Source organism: Atractosteus spatula, chromosome 2 (assembly GCF_055471065.1).
Source record: "Atractosteus spatula isolate fAtrSpa1 chromosome 2, fAtrSpa1.hap1, whole genome shotgun sequence".
Taxonomy (NCBI): Eukaryota; Metazoa; Chordata; class Actinopteri; order Semionotiformes; family Lepisosteidae; genus Atractosteus; species Atractosteus spatula.
In genome coordinates, this window is record NC_142707.1 from 41,187,921 (window position 1) to 41,207,201 (window position 19,281).

Sequence of the window (19,281 nt, forward strand, 5' to 3'; positions counted from 1 at the left end):
AAACAGTGCAGAGATGCGGGCTGAATATCTTGTTTCTAAAATGTACAGTAACTTGCGAAATGTGTGGGTGGCCTGTATTGTGGTTGTGCAAGGGATATGTGTTGAACCGAAAAATTGTGGACTAACAGGTTTGCTTGAGGAAGGCAAAACTAACTTCTGAGGATTTTATTATAAATCGAGTTAAATATAATAAGATTTTTTTTCCTGTAATATGAAAACGACGTCGTCGTCACGTCGTTTACGTACCAGTTTAGAAACTACAGGATTCTGTATAGCCCAGCTAGGGATGTGCCATTGAACCACGTCAATGCAATGAACTAGTAAGTAACCGCTGCACGTCCTCTTGTACCTCTTGGAGATCCTGGGATTATGCACTTTATGCATCTTGACGTTTTGTTTTCAAATATTTAATAATGTAAACGACAGTTTGCATAGATAAACTGAACTATGTTCTGGAAATTTAAACGCGCTATACCTATGACAATATTTAAACTCCTCATCAACTTTTATTTCGGTCTTTAAAACTTTTATTTTAAAGATCTTGTGTCCTCTGTATTGTACAGTATTCTGCTGCTTTTTGACACTTGGTGGCTCCAGCACTCGTGAACGGGATTTTCTCGTTACCATGAGTGCAGCCCAAACAAATCACTGGACTGGGATATTTTTTTTATTTTTGATTGCCTCGTCCTTTTCTTCTTATATCGGTCTGTGCTTCTGAAATCTGGTGCTGGAGACAGCGGCTAAATTATTATTTTGTAAATTTAAGCAGCAAAATGTTACCATTTAAACTCTTGTCATCTGATTTATTTTGCAAGAAATAAATAATCTGCACCATAACACCATAACAAGTAATCGGTACAAGCTGATAAACCAAGAGGAGTCTGAACTGTGTTGGTGTGAGCAATGTAATTTATGATTTAATTTGTAATTTAGTGAATATACATTTTTATTCATTTATTCGGTTTAACGTTTTTGTGGCACATGTAGTACTTTGTAGAAATTAACATTTAGGCCACCTGTTTGCAAGCTTGTTGGTTAGTTGGGGATTGCTACAGTATATCTAGTCAGTACTTCTCTAAAGCCTTTCGCGGTATTAACCTCATGACGCAAAAAATACGAGTGAAATGAAAACGCTGGATCAAAGAAAAGTAATATCCATTAAGTGCCAAGAAGGATATGGTCTTTTATATACTGTATATTTGCATGGAAGGAGGATGTTCTTTAAATTCCCAAAATACTCTTCTTGATATTTGTCTGGAGGGTGTATAGAAATTCAACTGGAAGCAGAGTTCGGGCTGGAATAACCTATTGAAGTAGAACATACGACAGATTTCATTTCTCAATGTCTGTAGGTGAGTGCTTTTTTTTTTTTACCAAAGGGTAATTCTGTCGTACATGGGGCATTTACAGTGACAGTGTGAACGGCTTCTTAATGTTTGACACGCCAAGAAAGTTTGGTTACATAGTATCATTTCACGATCTGCAGTACGTCACAATGAATTTACAACATGATGAATCTTAATAAAAACAAGTGGCAAATAATACTGACAGTTATGTTCTACTGGGTCAGTTGCACAAAAGCATTTATTAAAGATGTAACAGCATCAATCAATAAGAATACTAAATGATTGCAGTTACAGGTAGAGGTAAAATAATATTATTTTAATTTACAGGCATGTTATCATTACTTTGATGATGAAGGATCAAACATTTATTTCTCTTATTTCACTAATTTTCTTTTACTTTGTAAATAATTTACTATCATCATTTTACTAACTATCCTGCTAGAATTATGGAAAATTACTAACTGCAACTTAAGTGTGAGCTGGCTACGTGCCTGGAACATGAAGGACAGAGCCAGCTTCGGGCAGCCTGACCAGAACTGAGAGCGCCTGATATCTGCTTAAGACATGATTAACAAAATCTAGAAGTACATACTGCCTGCTTAAACAAAAAACAAAGGAACCCAAAAATATTCTTACAGTTGATCACGTACAGTACCAACGCTAGCAGCCTTTACACCATATATGGCTTGGAATTGTACTGGAACTGTTCTGGGTGGGTTTTCTGTTTGTGATTTTGTATAAAAAGCATCCTTTTGTATCAATGAATTGAGTCAGTGCTTCATCGGCTTTGGCTCCCATGTGCACACGTAATAAAGGTAATGCCTGCTTCATACACACCCTGATCGTGTCTCCTTTGTTGGACACAACAATAATGACACTTTTGTTTTCAAAAAGACGGCTTTGTGGATTTATGATGAGAGATGACTGAGCTTCACCAGGCTGCTGCAGCTGGGGATTATGACCTAGTGGAGGATATTCTTAAAAGGAATATACGTAATCCTAACCATAAAGACATTGACTGGGATGGTAGGACTCCTCTGCACTGGGCAGCAGCCAAAGGTAAGCATTTCCATCTTTCTTGACATGTTGCTTTCTTCTTTGTTATTACACAGTTTGATTTGATTGCATCGACCAGGCTTTGGAATAAAATTAATCATGATAAATGGTCTTTGAAAATGAATAAATGAATGAAAATGAATAATTGTAGCCTACAGTAAAAGTACAAATTAAAGTACAGTGAAAACATGCTAGGCCATGTGCATTTGTTTTTAATGTTCAGTACCTTATATGACAAACATACATAAAGAAACAAAAATGCAAAAAATGACACATGGTTTTAATTTAAAAACCAACAGCCTGTTTTAGGCTATTATAAAGAATACAGAAAACCTATGCTTAGCATGCTTAGCAAATGCAACATTAACTGTACATTTTGTAACAGAAGAGTATGGAACAAAATCCCCTCTAGAGGGCATAAATTAACCATAGATTAAGAGCTCTCCTACCCTGATTCTGCACAGTTTAAATCAAGTTAGTTTTATGCATTGTCCCCTAACCCCCCGTTATTTAAAGATTAAGAACAATAGTTTAAATTATTGGTCTATTAATGCAAGTATTCTGTTAAATGAGGGGGGACTCTGGTCCTTGAGGGTTGAAGGATACCATCATTATAAATAAATTTCACTCTGTTTTTAAATTGAACATGCCATTTGTTTTGTTGATCATGGTTAAGGTTTCCAAGTCTTTAGATGGTTACCTTTATAATCTGCTAGGCTGGGCCTCTCCAGTGAATCTCCAGTAGATCATCTGAATCTATGTAATGAGATCTCTAACGATGAAATCATCTTTTTTTTTTGCATTGCTGTGAGCAAAAACAACAGCACTTACAAGTTTATAGCAAGTTTTCTACAATTCCCAACAGTAATTTGCCTTGTATTGTGTGGAGTAATTTTTAATTATGTGGTGTTTTTCTTCAGGGCAGGCTGAAACTGTAAAGATATTGATAGAAAATGGGGCTCGTCCCTGCCTCAGGACTGACTCTGGATGGACTCCAGCACATTTTGCAGCTGAATCAGGAAGACTAGGGGTTCTCCGAATGCTGCACTCTCTGCATGGCCCAATAGATAAGGAGGACGTCTCTGGTGACAAGCCTATAAGGCTGGCAGCAATTTATGGACATAAAGACTGTGTTAAGTTCTTAGAAATGTAAGCAGCATTTTCTTTGCATATACTGTACATACTATATCAGCAACATGACCCATGTTGCCTGCATATATAATAGGGAAGATCTACAATAATCAAAAGGTGACTTGTTTTTAATTCTGTTTCATCTTATCACTTTACAATGAGCAGCTAAATATCATGCACACAATGCTTACAGTATGTAAAAATACAATTGATTGATTTAAATACTCAGGGTTATTTCTTAAATGAAAATAACTTCTCTGCTTTTCCAAACACCATATTATGATGTTCTTTATTCACAATTTTAATGTCAGCTTTATTATCAACTTTAAAGTATATAAAGTATCTGTGGCATTAAATTTTTGCTAGTATCATCATTACTATCTATCTGTGAAAGTGGTCTTATTCCTTTGTATCTGTGGTCATGATTTTGCAAGCAGCTATATCACCCTGCAACTCACAACTGGCAACCCACTGAAGCTAAGCAGGTGTGAGCCTGGTCAGTACCTGGATGAGAGACCTCCTGGGAAAAACTACAGTTGCTGGTGGTGTTAGTGGGTCCAGTTGGGGGTTCTCACCCTGTGGTTTGTGTGGGTCCTAATGTCCCAGTATAGTGATGGGGACACTATACTGTAAAAAGTCACTGTCCTTTGGATGACATGTAAAATCCAGGTTTTGACTCTCTGTGGTCATTGAAAATCCCAGGGTGTTTCTAGAAAGGAGTAGGTGTGTTACCCTGGCATCCTAGCCAAATTTCCCATTGACCTTTATCGGACATGACCTCCTAATAATCCCCATCTATGAATTGGCTTCATCACTCAATTCTCCTCCCCACTGATAGCTGCTGTGAGCAGATGAGTGTTCTGGTGCACTATTGCTGCCGTCGCATCATCCAGGTGGATGCTGCACATTGGTGGTGGTGGAGGAGAGTCCTCATTACCTGCAAAGCGCTTTGAGTGGAGTGTCCAGAAAAGCGCCATATAAGTGTTAGGAATTATTATTAATATTTAAAGAACTTGGGTGGTGAATAGGTTGCTGTTTTTTTCTATCAGATATTTGGCTTCTCTGAATGCATCAAAAATACAAAGACGATGACATTATCATTTAATAAACAAAGTCCACTTTCCTGATAACTCTGGTTTTATTTGTATATGAGTGTCTTTCGACAGGTTTTTGTTTGTTTTACAGTGCAGAGGTTGAATCCAGGGACTTTCGGCAAATGGCAGAGTTAAGGGGCACACCTTTGGATGACACAGATGAAGAATGGGAGGAAAAGAAGAAAGAAATGGAAGAAAACAAAATTGTCCAAGGCCAAATCTTAAAAAAGACTGAAGGTATCAAATTAGCCTACAAAACAGATCCAAAATTTAGTTTACCAATAAAGAAAATTCTTACTGCAAGTCTCAGAATGCATTCTTCAAGAACACAGAAAACTAAGAGATAATTTATACACTACATACTTTTTTAATGACATTAAAATAGATGGACCTGCACTTCAACTGTGGATTATACCTGTCTGACATTATAGTTTAGTTGTTTTTTTAGCAAGCAAAATATTAACCAAAAATAAGAAAAATATTTGTGGTTAATGTTAAAGGATTTTCATGCTTTAAATTAAACTGACAGTAAAACATTTTTTCTCCCTTTTCTGTATTTCTTAATTTAATTATACATTTAAATTGTATGCAGTGATTGTAATTGACATGAAACATACTGGGCTGGTTTTTAACAGAGAGGCACACTTAATTTAATGTTGTATGTTAATTTAATGTATTCAAAATATAAAGGATCAACAAACATATTTCAAATTAGTCAGATTTACATTACAGTTACAAAACTAGAAATATATTTACCCCTTATTCACTAGGGAGGCACAACTTTGAAAAGCTAGAGGAATCGGAGTGAAAACAGTTGTTAAAATTCTTCATTTCATGTTTCAGATTGCTGTTGAAAAGTAGATTATAACCACTGTTCTTTAATAAAATGGGATTTAAACACAAGGAAATATTTAGAAACCTGAAATTGAATTGCTGTGATATTAACTCTTTCAATATCAGGATCCTGCTCATTATTTTGTTACTTTATGCATTTAACTCTGACACAACATAGCACTTAAAATGTTTTTTTCACCTTACAGATAGAGGTGACTTGAAATTCCTATGCTGCTAATCTTCTATTCCAAACAGATGTAGGGACAGAATAGCACTATTCTAACTGTTATGGCATTGAGTAATAAAAGCAATATGGTAACTAAATCAGTGGCAATATGAAAGGGTTTAAGCTTATTGATTATTGGACTAGAGTACCCTGAAAAACATTGCAAGCCCTTTAGATTGGTTATTATTCTCATATATTTTAGATTTAAAAGGTAATTAGATCTTTGTTAAAGTTCAATAGAAATTTGGATGAGTTGAATAAAATTATGCAACCATAAATATTCTTGTGTTAACAAGTATAAATTGTGACACCTCCTTCAGCCTCAATGACTTCAATTAGATGTTTCCTGTAATTGTTTATCAGTCTCTCACATTTGCTTTTAGCAATTTTGGTCTATTCTTCCTTCCAGGACTGAAAAAAAGTGACATTTAAGGGTTTTCTTGCAGGAACAGTTGGAGATGTACAGCTTGTATTACTTTCGGCGATGTAGAATGACACTATGATATTGCCATGGCGCCGTGTTAGTGGCAGCCTGCTACAGCAGCTCTGTGTCTTTTTGTTGTCTTTTTGTTTCTTTCAGTTAGTTAATGCTAGTGTGTTAGTGTTTTTTCTTCATACCTTTGCCGGCAACTAGATTTGCGATCACAACATGATGGATACTAGGAAGCTGAGAAACTTTTTCTTGTTTTTTCTGATACTTGGACCTCTGTGGCTATCGAGTTGCAATGCTGATAGCCACAGAAGCATTGTCTACACGCGGGACCAGCTGATCGCGCTAGCGCGTCCGGCTCTACTCACTGGAGAGAAGCCATCGGTGCCGGAGGAGCTGAGGAGGAGAAGCCGAGGCTGTAGGGCTGGTGCGACGCGAAAGGCGAAGAGAAGGAGATTTAAACCCTACCTTCCTTCGATCATCATGGGAAATGTGAGGTCCTTAGTGAACAAGATGGACGAACTGGGAGCATTGGTGAGAAGCCAGAGGGAGTATCGTGAATGCAGTATCATGTGTTTCACCGAGACGTGGCTGCAGGAACTTATTCCGGACTCGAACGTTACCATCGGCGGCTTTCAGACGGTGCGGGCGGACAGAAACACCGAGAGCGGTAAGAGGAAAGGAGGGGGGCTCGCGGTGCTTGTAAACAACAGATGGTGTAATCCTGGACATACTCATGTTAAGGAGCGCGTCTGCAACCCGGACATCGAACTGGTAGCCATAGGACTGCGTCCGTACTATCTGCCGCGGGAGTTTACATGCGCCATCTTTGTTGTTGTTTACATTCCACCTACGGCAAATGCAGAGGTAGCGTGTGACGTCATAAACACAGTCACAGCCAGGCTACAAACAAAGCACCCAAGCGCTTTTATAGCTATTTCAGGGGACTTTAACCACGTATCTATTTCCACCACTCTGCCTACTTTCCACCAGTTTGTTAAGTGCCCGACCAGAGAAAACAAAACACTGGACTTATTATATGCCAATGCTAAGGATGCATATAGTTCCACAGCCCTTCCCCCCCTTGGCAGATCAGATCACAACCTTGTCTTGCTTACACCACTGTACACGCCTATTGTCCAGCGCCAACCTGTGACCATGAGGACTGTGAGGAGATGGTCTCAGGAGGCTATGGAGGATCTACGTGGTGCTTTGGAGGCCACCGACTGGGATGTGCTGTGCGAACCACATGGGGACGACATAGACAGTATGGTGGACTGTGTCACTGACTATATTAACTTCTGCGTAGATAACACCATCCCCACCAAAGACGTACACTGCTTTTCCAATAACAAACCCTGGATCACCAGCGACCTGAAGGCTCTTCTGAATGACAAGAAGAGAGCCTTTAGGAGGGGAGATAAGGAAGAGGTCAAGCGTGTACAGAGGGAGCTAAAGCAGAAGTTAAGAGAGAGCAAGGACGCATACAGAAAGAAGATAGAGGACAAGCTGCAAAGGAATAGGGTGAGAGATGTATGGAGCAGCATGAGAGAGATCACTGGCTTCAAACAGGCTGGGGGTGCAACAGAAGGGAACCTGGAGATGGCCAACGAGTTGAACCAGTTCTTTAACAGGTTTGATTCTGGGTCCTCTGTGGCGCAACACCCATCCCCCCACTGCCACACGCTCCCTAACCCTTCACAGCTGCGACTGCCCAATACCTCCTCCATCCCCCCACAAACATGGCCGCCTACAGCCACAACCCCCGACGGCTACTCACCCACCCATCCCCCACAGCTGCCACTCTCCAACACCTCCGCCATTAACACCTGCAGCACTGAAAGCAGTATGAGCACCATCCCCCAGGCCAGGCTGACCATCACAGCTGACCAGGTGAAGAAGGAGCTGAAGAGGCTGCACGAGGGTAAGGCCACAGGACCAGATAACATCTGCCCCAGAGTTCTGAGGGCCTGTGCTGATCAGCTGAGCGGAGTGCTCCAGCGACTGTTCAACCTGAGCCTGCGCTTGGAAAGAGTCCCGGTGCTCTGGAAGACATCATGCCTGGTCCCGGTACCAAAGAAAGGGCGCCCCTCTGTCCTCAACGACTACAGACCAGTTGCACTGACTTCTCACATCATGAAGACACTGGAGAGGCTGGTCTTATCCCACCTGAGACCCCTGGTCAGCTCATCACTGGACACCCTACAGTTTGCCTACCAGCCCAGTGTTGGTGTGGAGGATGCGATCATCTACATGCTGCAAAGGGCCTACTCACACCTGGACAGGGCTGGCAACACTGTAAGGATCATGTTTTTCGACTTCTCCAGTGCCTTCAATACCATCCAGCCCTTACTTCTAAGGAGGAAGCTGGAGGAGATGCAAGTCGATGCCTCCACGACCTCGTGGATCACTGACTACCTGACAGGCAGACCACAGTCTGTGAGACTTCAGAACTGTGTGTCTGAACAGGTAGTGAGTAACACAGGGGCACCTCAAGGGACAGTTCTTTCTCCATTCCTCTTCACCCTCTATACTTCGGACTTTAAGTACAACTCAAAGTCATGCCACCTGCAGAAGTTCTCAGATGACTCTGCAATTGTGGGATGTATCAAGGGTGAGCAGGAGGAGGAGTACAGAGGACTGGTCAGCAGCTTTGTGGAGTGGTGTGGGGTGAACCACTTGGAACTGAATGTGACAAAGACAAAGGAACTGGTGGTAGATTTCAGGAGGAAAAAGGTCAAACCTACTCCTGTCTACATCCATGGGAGTGGCGTGGAGATGGTGGACTCGTACAAGTACCTGGGAGTGCACATCGACGATAGACTGGAATGGTCTAAGAACATCGAGGCCATCTATAAGAAGGGACAGAGCCGACTCTACTTCTTGAGGAGGCTCAGGTCCTTCAATGTGTGTAGTAAGATGCTACACATGTTCTATCAGTCGGTGGTAGCGAGTGCCATTTTCTACGCAGTGGTGTGCTGGGGCTCTGGGATTAGAGCAGTAGATTCCAAAAGGCTGAACAAGCTCATCAGGAGAGCAAGCTCTGTCATTGGGTTTGACCTGGACTCCTTGGAGGTAGTGGCTGAGAGGAGAATGAGGTCCAAACTAGAGGCCATCATGGACAACTTCTCCCATCCCCTCTTTGACAGGCTGGCAGGAATGAAGAGCACGTTCAGCAATAGACTGATTCATCCACGGTGCGACAGGGAGTGCTACAGGAGGTCATTCTTGCCGTCTGCCATAAGACTGTACAACGCATCCACCTTGCGTCTTGGCAGAGGCAACATCGACAGTGACCTGTTTCTGGACTAAACGCATCTACACATCTACTGCTACATCTGTTCTCTTTCTTTTTCTTTTTCTTTTTCCCGTTTACAACCACTTTTTGTGCAATATATGCCAGGGACCTGTGCAATACATTTATATTTATATCTATAGTTACATCTATATTTATATTCATATGTGTGATATGAGTGTGATACGATTTTCTGTGTACTGTTCTGTTCTAGTTTGTTCTTGTGCGTCCGGACTGTGAGTAACTCTTGTATTGTATTGTATGTATTGTACTATTATTATATAATTCGTTACACTGTGGCTGTGTTGTGTGTGTTAAGCTGCTGTTGCACTGCAATTTCCCTCACGGGATCAATAAAGTATCTATCTATCTACTAGCAAAGTAGACACTGTTGATGAATGTTACTCAGTATAAAGAATTTACCTGTTATGTCTGTATAATTAAATGTCACTGCCTTCATAGAAATAAATAATATGTTTGTGAATTTGTCACATAAGTATTAAGTCTCTTTTGATGCTCAGTATCTTACTAGACAGAAGCAGCTTGGTATACACTATATACTGGCTTTTTTGATCATGTAAAAACCTTCTGACCTTTGTGGAAATGGGTTTTCTTGCACTGCTGTTATTGTTATTAGTTAGAATACAGTATATAGTTATAATATTGTTATTTTCAAAATGCTTTACACCAACGATTGACATCTCATTTAGTCTGCTGATGGCATAGCCCTAGTCAGCTTATGAAGGTAACCAGAATATCATCATGGTCCTTTACGAAATGATTTTACTAATGTTTACAAATGTTTTGACAACAAAAGAACTAATCATCGATTTGAGGAAAAATGAAACACTCCTCAACCATATTGTGAAGGTTGTCAATGACTCCAGGTACTTTGCAATGCTGGTCATAGACAAAAACCTAAGACTGGACAAATATTGGAAGAGCATTTATAAAAAGAGTTCAACAGACAGTGACTTTGTTTTCTTAGGAAACTCAACTTCTTTGTAGTAGACAGAACTATTTTATCATTTCAGGTGGGTAGCTGCGTCAGCATGCGTAGGCTGCAAAGGAACAAGTAATAGGTTTATTCCATGCTGAAAAAAAGAAGAAAGAGAACACAACGTTTCGGCCGTGGAGCCTTCTTCAGGTGTGAGAGACTGCCCTGTCTCTCTCACACCTGAAGAAGGCTCCACGGCCGAAATGTGTTCTCTTTCTTCTTTTTTTCAGCATGGAATAAACCTATTACTTGTTCCTTTGCAGCCTATTTTATCATTTGTCTACAAATGATTTATTGTAACATCTTAGCGTTAGTTTGGCAACATTAGTACCATAAATAGTAATAGGTTGGGACAATTAGTAGAGATAAGGAGCAAATCAGATCAACCTAAATGCCCTTTACAGATAGAGGTTTGTAAAGAAAGCTATAAGAATTATAGTTTGTGGCACATTCCCTTTACTATGACAGTCCTCTGATCTAGGAATTTACTCTGTGTCCCCAGGTGTAATGGTAATAAACACAGGAAATCTTTCATCCCTTCTGCAATCTTAAACAATGTAAAATTAACTGTCTCTTTTGCACTGTATTCTTTGTTGGTGATGTTTGTTGATTTTTGTTGCATTGTTGTTTGGGACTCTGCTATAAAACACATTTCCCACAGGGGATAATAAAGCTGGAATTGAAATTGAAATGTCAGTGTAAAGTCAGAATCTCATCATTATAAGCTTCATTATTAAATATACTAAAGTTTTTCTTCTTGTGTTATAAAATATGAGGCAGTACACCTAATTTAGTATTAATACAAATAAGGTAATGCATTTAGTTTGTATCAGTTGTAATTACGTGATTCATGATCATTGTGCATTCTGTAGTTATAACCTCCTATCCTCCAAGGAAAGTATGGAAGCTTTTTAGCACTTTGGAAAAAAATGTGTTTAAATAAGATAACCTTGCATGTCCATGCAAAATCTATTGTGCTTCAAAGAGATAATACTGCTGGTAACTGTAACGCTGCTCTGTAGAGGTGAAAAGGATCCGATGCAGATGCAGGAGTCGCAGGGAGGTAAGTAAGCGTACCGAGCAAATCCAGGAGCTGAGTCGTAGTCCGAAGGCGAAGGTAGGTCGAGATCCGGTAAAGGCACTGGTGGCGAACAATCCAAAAACGTGAGACAGAATCGTGGTCAAAAAGAGGGCTACAGGGTCAAATCCAAAACAGGCAAAGATAGCAAACAATCCAAGGGGCGAGACGAGATCCGAAGTCCGAAGGCAAAAGGTGAAGGCAGAATTCCAGGAAGGCAAAAGAGGGGTAAGAACGCTAGGCTGAGCAACAAGTAGAGAACTCAATACCGAGCAACGGGAATCAGGTAAGAATGGTATAAATAACCCGGCGTGCCGCACGGTAGAGCAATTGCAGGTGTGTTAACTCGTGCGGCGGCGCTTGTTAGTAGTAATCCGCTGCTGGTGCTGATTAGCTCGCTTACGTGTTGGTCGTGACAGTAACACATCACCATCAGTAGGAGTCTCTTCATACTGTATGTCCATTACTCTGTTTGTTATGGCAGTAATATGTGTAGAGTCCTTGAATTGTTTTTGAATTTTGACAGTTGCATTCTCGTATTTCATTACATTCAAACACAATGTCACATCTTTTTAAAAAAAATCTCTGTGGCACTGTTACGACCCCAAGTGTCTAGGGGTAAAGGGGTGTAACATTTAGGATAATTCTTTTGGAAGCAGGGGGGTTTTGGTGAGGGACTAGGAAGCGTGATAAGAAGGGTAAGGAACTAGAGTGGTGCCAAAGGAAAGAAAATAACAAACAAAAATGGAGCTGGCTAGGACAGTGAGGGAAAGCTAATCTGACTACAAAAGAAAACCCGAAACACACGGTCTTCGGTGTCTTCAACACCCTAGCTAACCTGCACTGACTACCCAAAACCATACAAGACAAATGGCACTCACCCGTACTAAACTAGTGTACTAATACAAAATCAACTAAGTGTGTAAAGTGTACCCAACAACCTAAACTAACCTTATATACAAAAGTTCACACAAAAACACAAGTGAACCAGGAAGACAAATAAGGGAAAACAAGAGTAATAAACAGGAGCAGGGTACAAAAGAACACAAAACTTGAACATGTAACACTGGGGCAAGGTAATGACAAAACAAGGATGAACACACAAACAAACAAAAGTACAAAGAAACAAACAACAAAACCGAAGCTATACGAAAATAAACACACACAAAGCAAAACAAACCAACAAACGAAGCCGAAGCAATAACAAGAAGCGAAGCGAAAACCAAAACCGAACGGGACCGAAGTCAAACGAAAGGCCTCTCCTTGCTGAAAACCTCCATGTTATATGCTGAATAAGATGTGTTCTGATTGGCTGAGAGGCTGATTGATGATGATGTCATACTGAGAGTGTGGTGTAATGGTGGGCCAATGGGGAAGGGAGAACAATCAAGGGTCAGCAGTGTGGAACATAGAAAAAACACACACAGAACACACACTGGGACGTAACAGGCACTAAAAGGCTTCCATAGCAGAGACGACTTTAGATGGTTAAACTTCTTGGTTTCATTTTTTTTTACTGATACAGAGAGCTTAGGGTAGTGATCAAAACCTTCCTTGAGCCTCTTCACTTCCCTTAACTTCTCTTAATTGGGTGTAGTATTTGCTATACCCAATTCAACTTTAATACAATGCCCAAACTCTTAAATCATTGACATACTGTACCTGTTCCTGTGAACTTTACATTTGTTATTAACTATCAAACCAAAACTGAAAAAAATATCTGAAGATTCTCTATATACTGTACAGTACTCAACCTGGGGATGTATTATGTATATATACAGATTATACTTAGCAAAAGAACTTGAGAACAATAATACCAACTGTGAGCTCTACTGTTTGTGGTTTCCTTAGAAATATTGGTAGACATCATAGCAGCATAGTTCCATCATAGTTCCCATTGAAATTCATGAGTCTAAACATTATATATAACTTATGAAATTGATTATATTGTTTTGTATAAAATTAATTATATAATTGTTTTTTTTCTGATATTTATAACTTAGTTCTGAGTGTCTTTGTTTTATTGACAATCATTATAATTGGATGCATTTTATGAATAGAAAATTGGTCAAAATCTGTTCTATTGCAGAAATATCTGTTATTATTCAGAAAGAATTTACCACACTCAATAAATTCATCTTAGGGTTAATCTTGAAAAAGAGTGATTTTGGAAAACTAGGTCACATTTGTTTGTATATTTACTGTAGGTAACAAAGATAAAACATTGACCATACTCATGTTAGAGCTTTGTAAAAACTTCTGAATTATTTCTTAATTCAGATTTGAACATGCAACTGTAATTATTACTGTATATTTTATCAATGCTACTTTGGCCATTAATTTGTATTTGTCTTAAGGGAACTTTCATTTTAGAATTGGTAAAAAGATGTGAAACATAAGTTCGCCGGTTAACATGCAGATCACGCATTCCTCTAAAGCATCAGTGGTTCAAACTCCACCTTAATCAAGATGTTAGTCCATGCAAGGAGTTCTTCAGGCAAGGTACATTTACCATTTGTGCTCCTGCAAGGCAGTTTTTTGCACAGCTTAGTGTACTACCTTCATTTGGAATGTATTTACAAACATTTGAATAAATGCTTATAGGAAGCACCCCTATATGAGTCGGTAATTCAGTTCAAGAGTGCAGCAGTGGTCCCATTTTTTGTGTTTCAGATTAAAATGGCAAAGGAGCCATGTATATCCATTTAAAAATGTACTGCCTAAACTCTGTGTAGATTTTAAACCATATTAATGGAAAAAAAAATGTGTATATAAAGTTTTATATGGATAGAAATGCTAAAAAATAAATGTTTTATTTAGTAAATGACAGTGTTCAGTACTTGCTGAAATACTGTATCACATACAAATGCTCTCAGTGTACCACAGTGCTTTTTTTACGCAATCCAGATTAGGTTGAAATCATCTTTAAAACATCTGTAAAAGTTCAAAGTTCTTGAAACCAGTTTTGAAGAATTGCATTGAGTTAACTACCCTATCTTGATTAAAAACTGCAGTGAAGCAAAATGACAGTAATGTATTTTACACTTATTGCTCCAGGTTAGGGTCAGTGTGAAGAAGTACTACAATTATTATCACAATTATCCAAGGTGCTGTAATTTTAAAGGTATATTATAGAGTTTTTTTAAAAGTCATTGTACACCACATGTTAAAACATTTTATTATATACTATAATGTTTACCTGGTTATTATTTGAATCATCATAGAAATTTTATAGTCCTGCTCAGCGCTAAACCATTCTGGACACAAGAATTTAGTTTTACCTCTATACATGTATGTTTTAAATCTTCTTAAATAGCTAACCTGTTTTTCACAAGTTTATTGCACTTAAATGGGATATGTAAATAATGCTGTAGTCCTTACTGCAACAAATTGTATTATTTTGCAGTGCTTTAGCTTTTGTCTCACGTGTCCTCTTGGTGTGTAGTTTAATTTTAAGGAATAGATGTTAAAAAAAAACTTGATTAATATTTAAATTGTAATAAACATCTACAAAGGAACATAGAGCATAAACTCAGATAAAAGATTAGATCTGAAAAGTTCCATTAGGTACTTGTCCTACGTTGCAGACTTGAAAACAGGCCAGAAACTCTCCCACAGAGTAAAAGTAAAATAAAAGTAACCACAGAGGGCTTCTGCTATGAAAAGGTCTGTACTGACCAAGATGATTATGTAGACATCAGGTTGACATCATGGCATTATGTGTTTTCATTTTATTTATTGGTTTCTGTAAGCTGCATAACGTTTTTTACAACCAAATCAAATGGTAAAGTACCTACATTTCAATAAATTCGATTTTTCAATATCTTTTAATATTTTAAGATCTGGGCATGTAATAAGCAAGTGAGGTGTTATTTGAAATGAGGAAAGTCAAAAATAATTATTACTTGTTTTCATGGTTGTTGTTATTACTGTATATTCTTGTTTGTTACTTAAAGCTTTTAGCCATGGCTACACACAAAGGTTAAAATAAGAAAATATAATGAACTATACTATTACAGATGTGCAAGCTGAAATCATAGAAGGGCAATACATGCAATGTATTAATTAAGATGATAATAACAGTAATCTTATTATTTCTAATAATAATATTTTGCAAGTATCAGAAAGGAACAGTGTTTTGTAAAGTACAATATCTCTCAACGTCTTTTACAAGGCAGGATATCACTTTTATATCCCCAGAAGGACTGAAATAATTACTAAGGTACACATATTAGGAGCTAGTGGTATAAAACACTATAATGTTTGCATTTACATTCTACTCGAGGCCTTATTCAGAAAGACTAAGACAATGGGTGTCATCTGAAGTGTTTACCTAGCTACAGTTAAGCTAAGAGGCGGGTTAACACAGATGATCAGAGGGGTTCCTGCTGGTTTACTCTGGTTAATTAACTTTATGGTAAATCATAAGAACCTTAAATAGCTACAGAAGACAGCAAAAAAAGAAGAAAGATGAGATAGAGAAGACACAAGAATAAGAAAGGAATATCACCCATCACACTCCTCTTCCTCAAAGCTTGTGCCATTCAAAAGGACCTTGTTCTGATTAGTGCTGGAGACTAGATTCTGGTTTTGTAATCTCAGCATTTAGAGAGTCTGTTACCCTCATTCATTTTAGAAAACTATGATTTCCTTTATTGTGGAATCCTCAGACTAAAAATATTCTCTCCTAGTTGGTGATACATTTTTAGAATAGGGGGATTGATTCCCAGTCATTGTTGAGCACCCATGTTGTCGTAAGGGAGATTTAGTCATATTCTTTTTAAAACTGAAGCAGAGTTGTTCTCTTTTTGGCTTGTTAAGGCAGTGCCTAGTGCTTTCAGATTACAGGTGTAAAATCCAGGCTTTCTAACTCTTTAGGCCTCTGGTACATTGGCATTTTTATATATTATTGTATAACATTGTGTGTTGTATAAATTGTGTTGTTTATTGTTAATAAATATTTGTCCTGTTTGTCTATCGATTTTATCAATTAAATTACTTATTTTCACCAGAACTGTGCTGGAGAATAAAGAAAATCCCTGTGCAATTTCTCACATGCCTCAGATTTTCCTGTCACTCAGATATTTATTTAGTGGTCACTCTCTGTTTTGGAAAATAATAATAACATGGTGAGGAATCCAGAATAAATGCTTTTAACAACTTATCTCTTAAAGATCAAGCTGCATATTCTTTGCCTGTCAGCAGGAAACGTAAAGCAAGTGCTGTCCGTTGATGATTTCACATAACGTCAATGTGGAACTTGTAACATCCTGTTTTGTGAATGCTGAGTTCTGGCAAAGTGCCATAAGGAGGTCTTTTCTGTTAGACCATCATAAGAACGGAAAATACTGAGTCAATAGTTAGCAAGTCATATGATGTATGTGCTAATACTTTGTTACACTATATAAAAAGACTAACTTTAACCATTTGGAGAGACTGGCTGTGGGAAGCTACTCTCCTGCTTGCAAGCTTAATAAATGACTCTTCTTTCACCAACATCAGGACTCTGTCATTTTATGTGACACTACAATGGTAATCTGTGTGATACCATGAATTGATTTGGAAAATGCTTTGAATATTTGTTATTACTGCAGTAACTTACTGTAGTAACTCCTCTGTCATGGAAGCCAGAGGCTAGCAGCGGAGATAGACCGGCATGACGGGAAGACCCTATGCGAAGCGGCAGGAACAGAGCAAACACGGGGGCTTCGCGCCGGGCTCAAGGTATCTGAACCCAATGCCGAGCGAGGAAGATAGGGAGACGCAGAAATATATAGCCCCAGACAATGAGACACACTGGAAGAACAAATAAAGCAGGGAAACTAGGAACAGGACAGAGAAGGAGCACCCTCTAGATGTAGAGGGCGTGACATCCTCACACTGTCCTTCACTATACTTTAATTTTATTACGGTATACCGTGTTAAAAAGTGTAATGTGGTATATCAAGTTTCTCTCACTTTGTTGGACTGGTGTGTCTTTCAGTACATAAGCATCTGTGGAATTATTAACCGCTCCAGTGTTGATTGGGATTGGATCCATCTTCAAAGAACTCTGGAGGACTGAGGGCCATATTTTAACTGGAAAGTAAAGAGGTAATGTGAAAGACTGCAGAAAGCTTTCAGTTATTAGCGCTGGAAAGATGTTAAGCTAACATTTGCAGTTCTTAGAGTTTAAAAACCAATAGGTAGTTTAACCAGCTGCAGGACTGGTAAATGCTGAAGACCAGAGGACATCTTCTGGTTTACTCTAGTTAATTAATTTCTTGGAAACTCAAAGGGTCATCATCAGTCCAGAAAGACAAGATATGAAGGACAGAATGAAGGGAAATTCAGAGTTCCTAATTTGTGGAATGTGGTTGTATTGTTTTATTTAGGAGGCAAGGCATATCTCTCTTGTTGGACTGTTTGGGCCTTATAGAGTCTATGTTTTTCTGGGACAGTAGAACGTAGTATAATGACCAGTGTCTCCCTTGATGGATTTTTCCCATTGTTCCCTTCCTTTGATCAAAGGTTTGTCTTGCACAGATGCTTGTTAAGTACCACTCAGTTCAGAAGTAATGTGGGATTGCAAGACAGGTCTAACTGGGCCTCAGACTGAGAGGAGTGCTCTAGAACACAGTTTGAATACACAGTGCATTGTTACCCTCTGCAATGAGCCATGAGCTGTTAGCTGTGCCCACAACCAAGACATCACAAGGCCCTTTCCACACACTCCCAATACACACTACCAATATCAAGTCCTGAGCTCTAGCTAGATAAGGGATTCATAGCCCCCGTCAGTGGTCTGACAAAAAGATACAGACAGAAGAAACAGAAGGAAACACTGCCACATCACAGCACCTAGGTGAGGACTCCAGGAACTCTACAGAGAGCAGTGGAGGAAGGCCCCACCATCATCTTCCTTCCTACTCTACCCAAATCTGGACCCACATCGGTGATGCAACGGCAGCCATAGTGTGCCAGTACGCTCACCACACATCAGCTATCTAAGGTGAGGAGAACAGAGTGATGAAGCCAATTCGTAGATGGGGATTACTATGAGGCCATGATGGGTAATGGCCAATGGGAAATTTGGCCAGGATGCTGGGGTAACACCCTAGAGTAGTAACACCCCTTCTCTTTTCGAGAAATGCCCTGGGATTTTTAATGACCACAGAGAATCAGGACTTTGGTTTTACATCTCATCAAAAGGACGGCACCTTTTTTCATTATAGTGTCTCCATCACTATACTGGGGCATTAGAACCCACACAGACAGCAGGGTGGGCACCACCTACTGGCCCTACTAACAGGTCTTCCAGCAGCAACCTTAGTTTTCCCAGGAAAGCTAATAAAGGTACTGGCCAGGCTCACACCTTCTTGGCTTCAGTGGGTTGCCAGTTGTGAGTTGCAGGGTGATATAGCTGCTGACTAGTTACTTAATTGATAGAATCATTTTATGAAGTGAAAGCACTGTCTCAAGTTCTGAACAGTACTCTAGGACAGTGATTTCACTTCATAAAATTACTTATGAAGTGACTCAGAAGCCAATCCTGTAACCCTATCTGTAGATGGTTCTGTATTTGAGCTTCTGTCTAAATTGAAAAACCTTGGGGTGATATTCGATTCTGGCTTAACATACTACCCACATGTGCAGCATATTGTCAAAACATCTTTTTTTCACCTCAGAAATATCGCTAGACTGTATTATCACTAACTGTGGCTGAAAAGCTGATCAACACATTTGTGTTTTCCCAAATTGACTACTGTAATGCTCTACTCGCTGGGGTATTTAAATCTGTGTTACATCCCAGTG

At 39.1% G+C, this 19,281-nt stretch overlaps 1 protein-coding gene across 3 annotated transcripts; it reads left to right on the plus strand.

Annotated features, from left to right (window-relative positions):
* The first annotated feature begins 69 nt into the window (after window positions 1-69).
* ankrd66 (ankyrin repeat domain 66) lies at window positions 70-5,162 on the plus strand. Of its 3 annotated transcripts, none has more exons than XM_088909725.1 (5): window positions 70-320; window positions 1,261-1,352; window positions 2,241-2,405; window positions 3,323-3,551; window positions 4,719-5,162. In XM_088909725.1, exons 3-5 carry the CDS (start codon window positions 2,267-2,269, stop codon window positions 4,972-4,974), a joined length of 624 nt encoding a protein of 207 aa, XP_088765851.1. In that variant the 5' UTR covers window positions 70-320; window positions 1,261-1,352; window positions 2,241-2,266; the 3' UTR covers window positions 4,975-5,162. The 3 variants fall into 3 exon arrangements, with proteins under 3 accessions (XP_088765851.1, XP_088765850.1, XP_088765852.1); XM_088909724.1 differs by having other exon boundaries at window positions 1,270-1,352; XM_088909726.1 differs by having other exon boundaries at window positions 1,270-1,352; window positions 3,328-3,551.
* The last annotated feature ends 14,119 nt before the right edge of the window (window positions 5,163-19,281 follow it).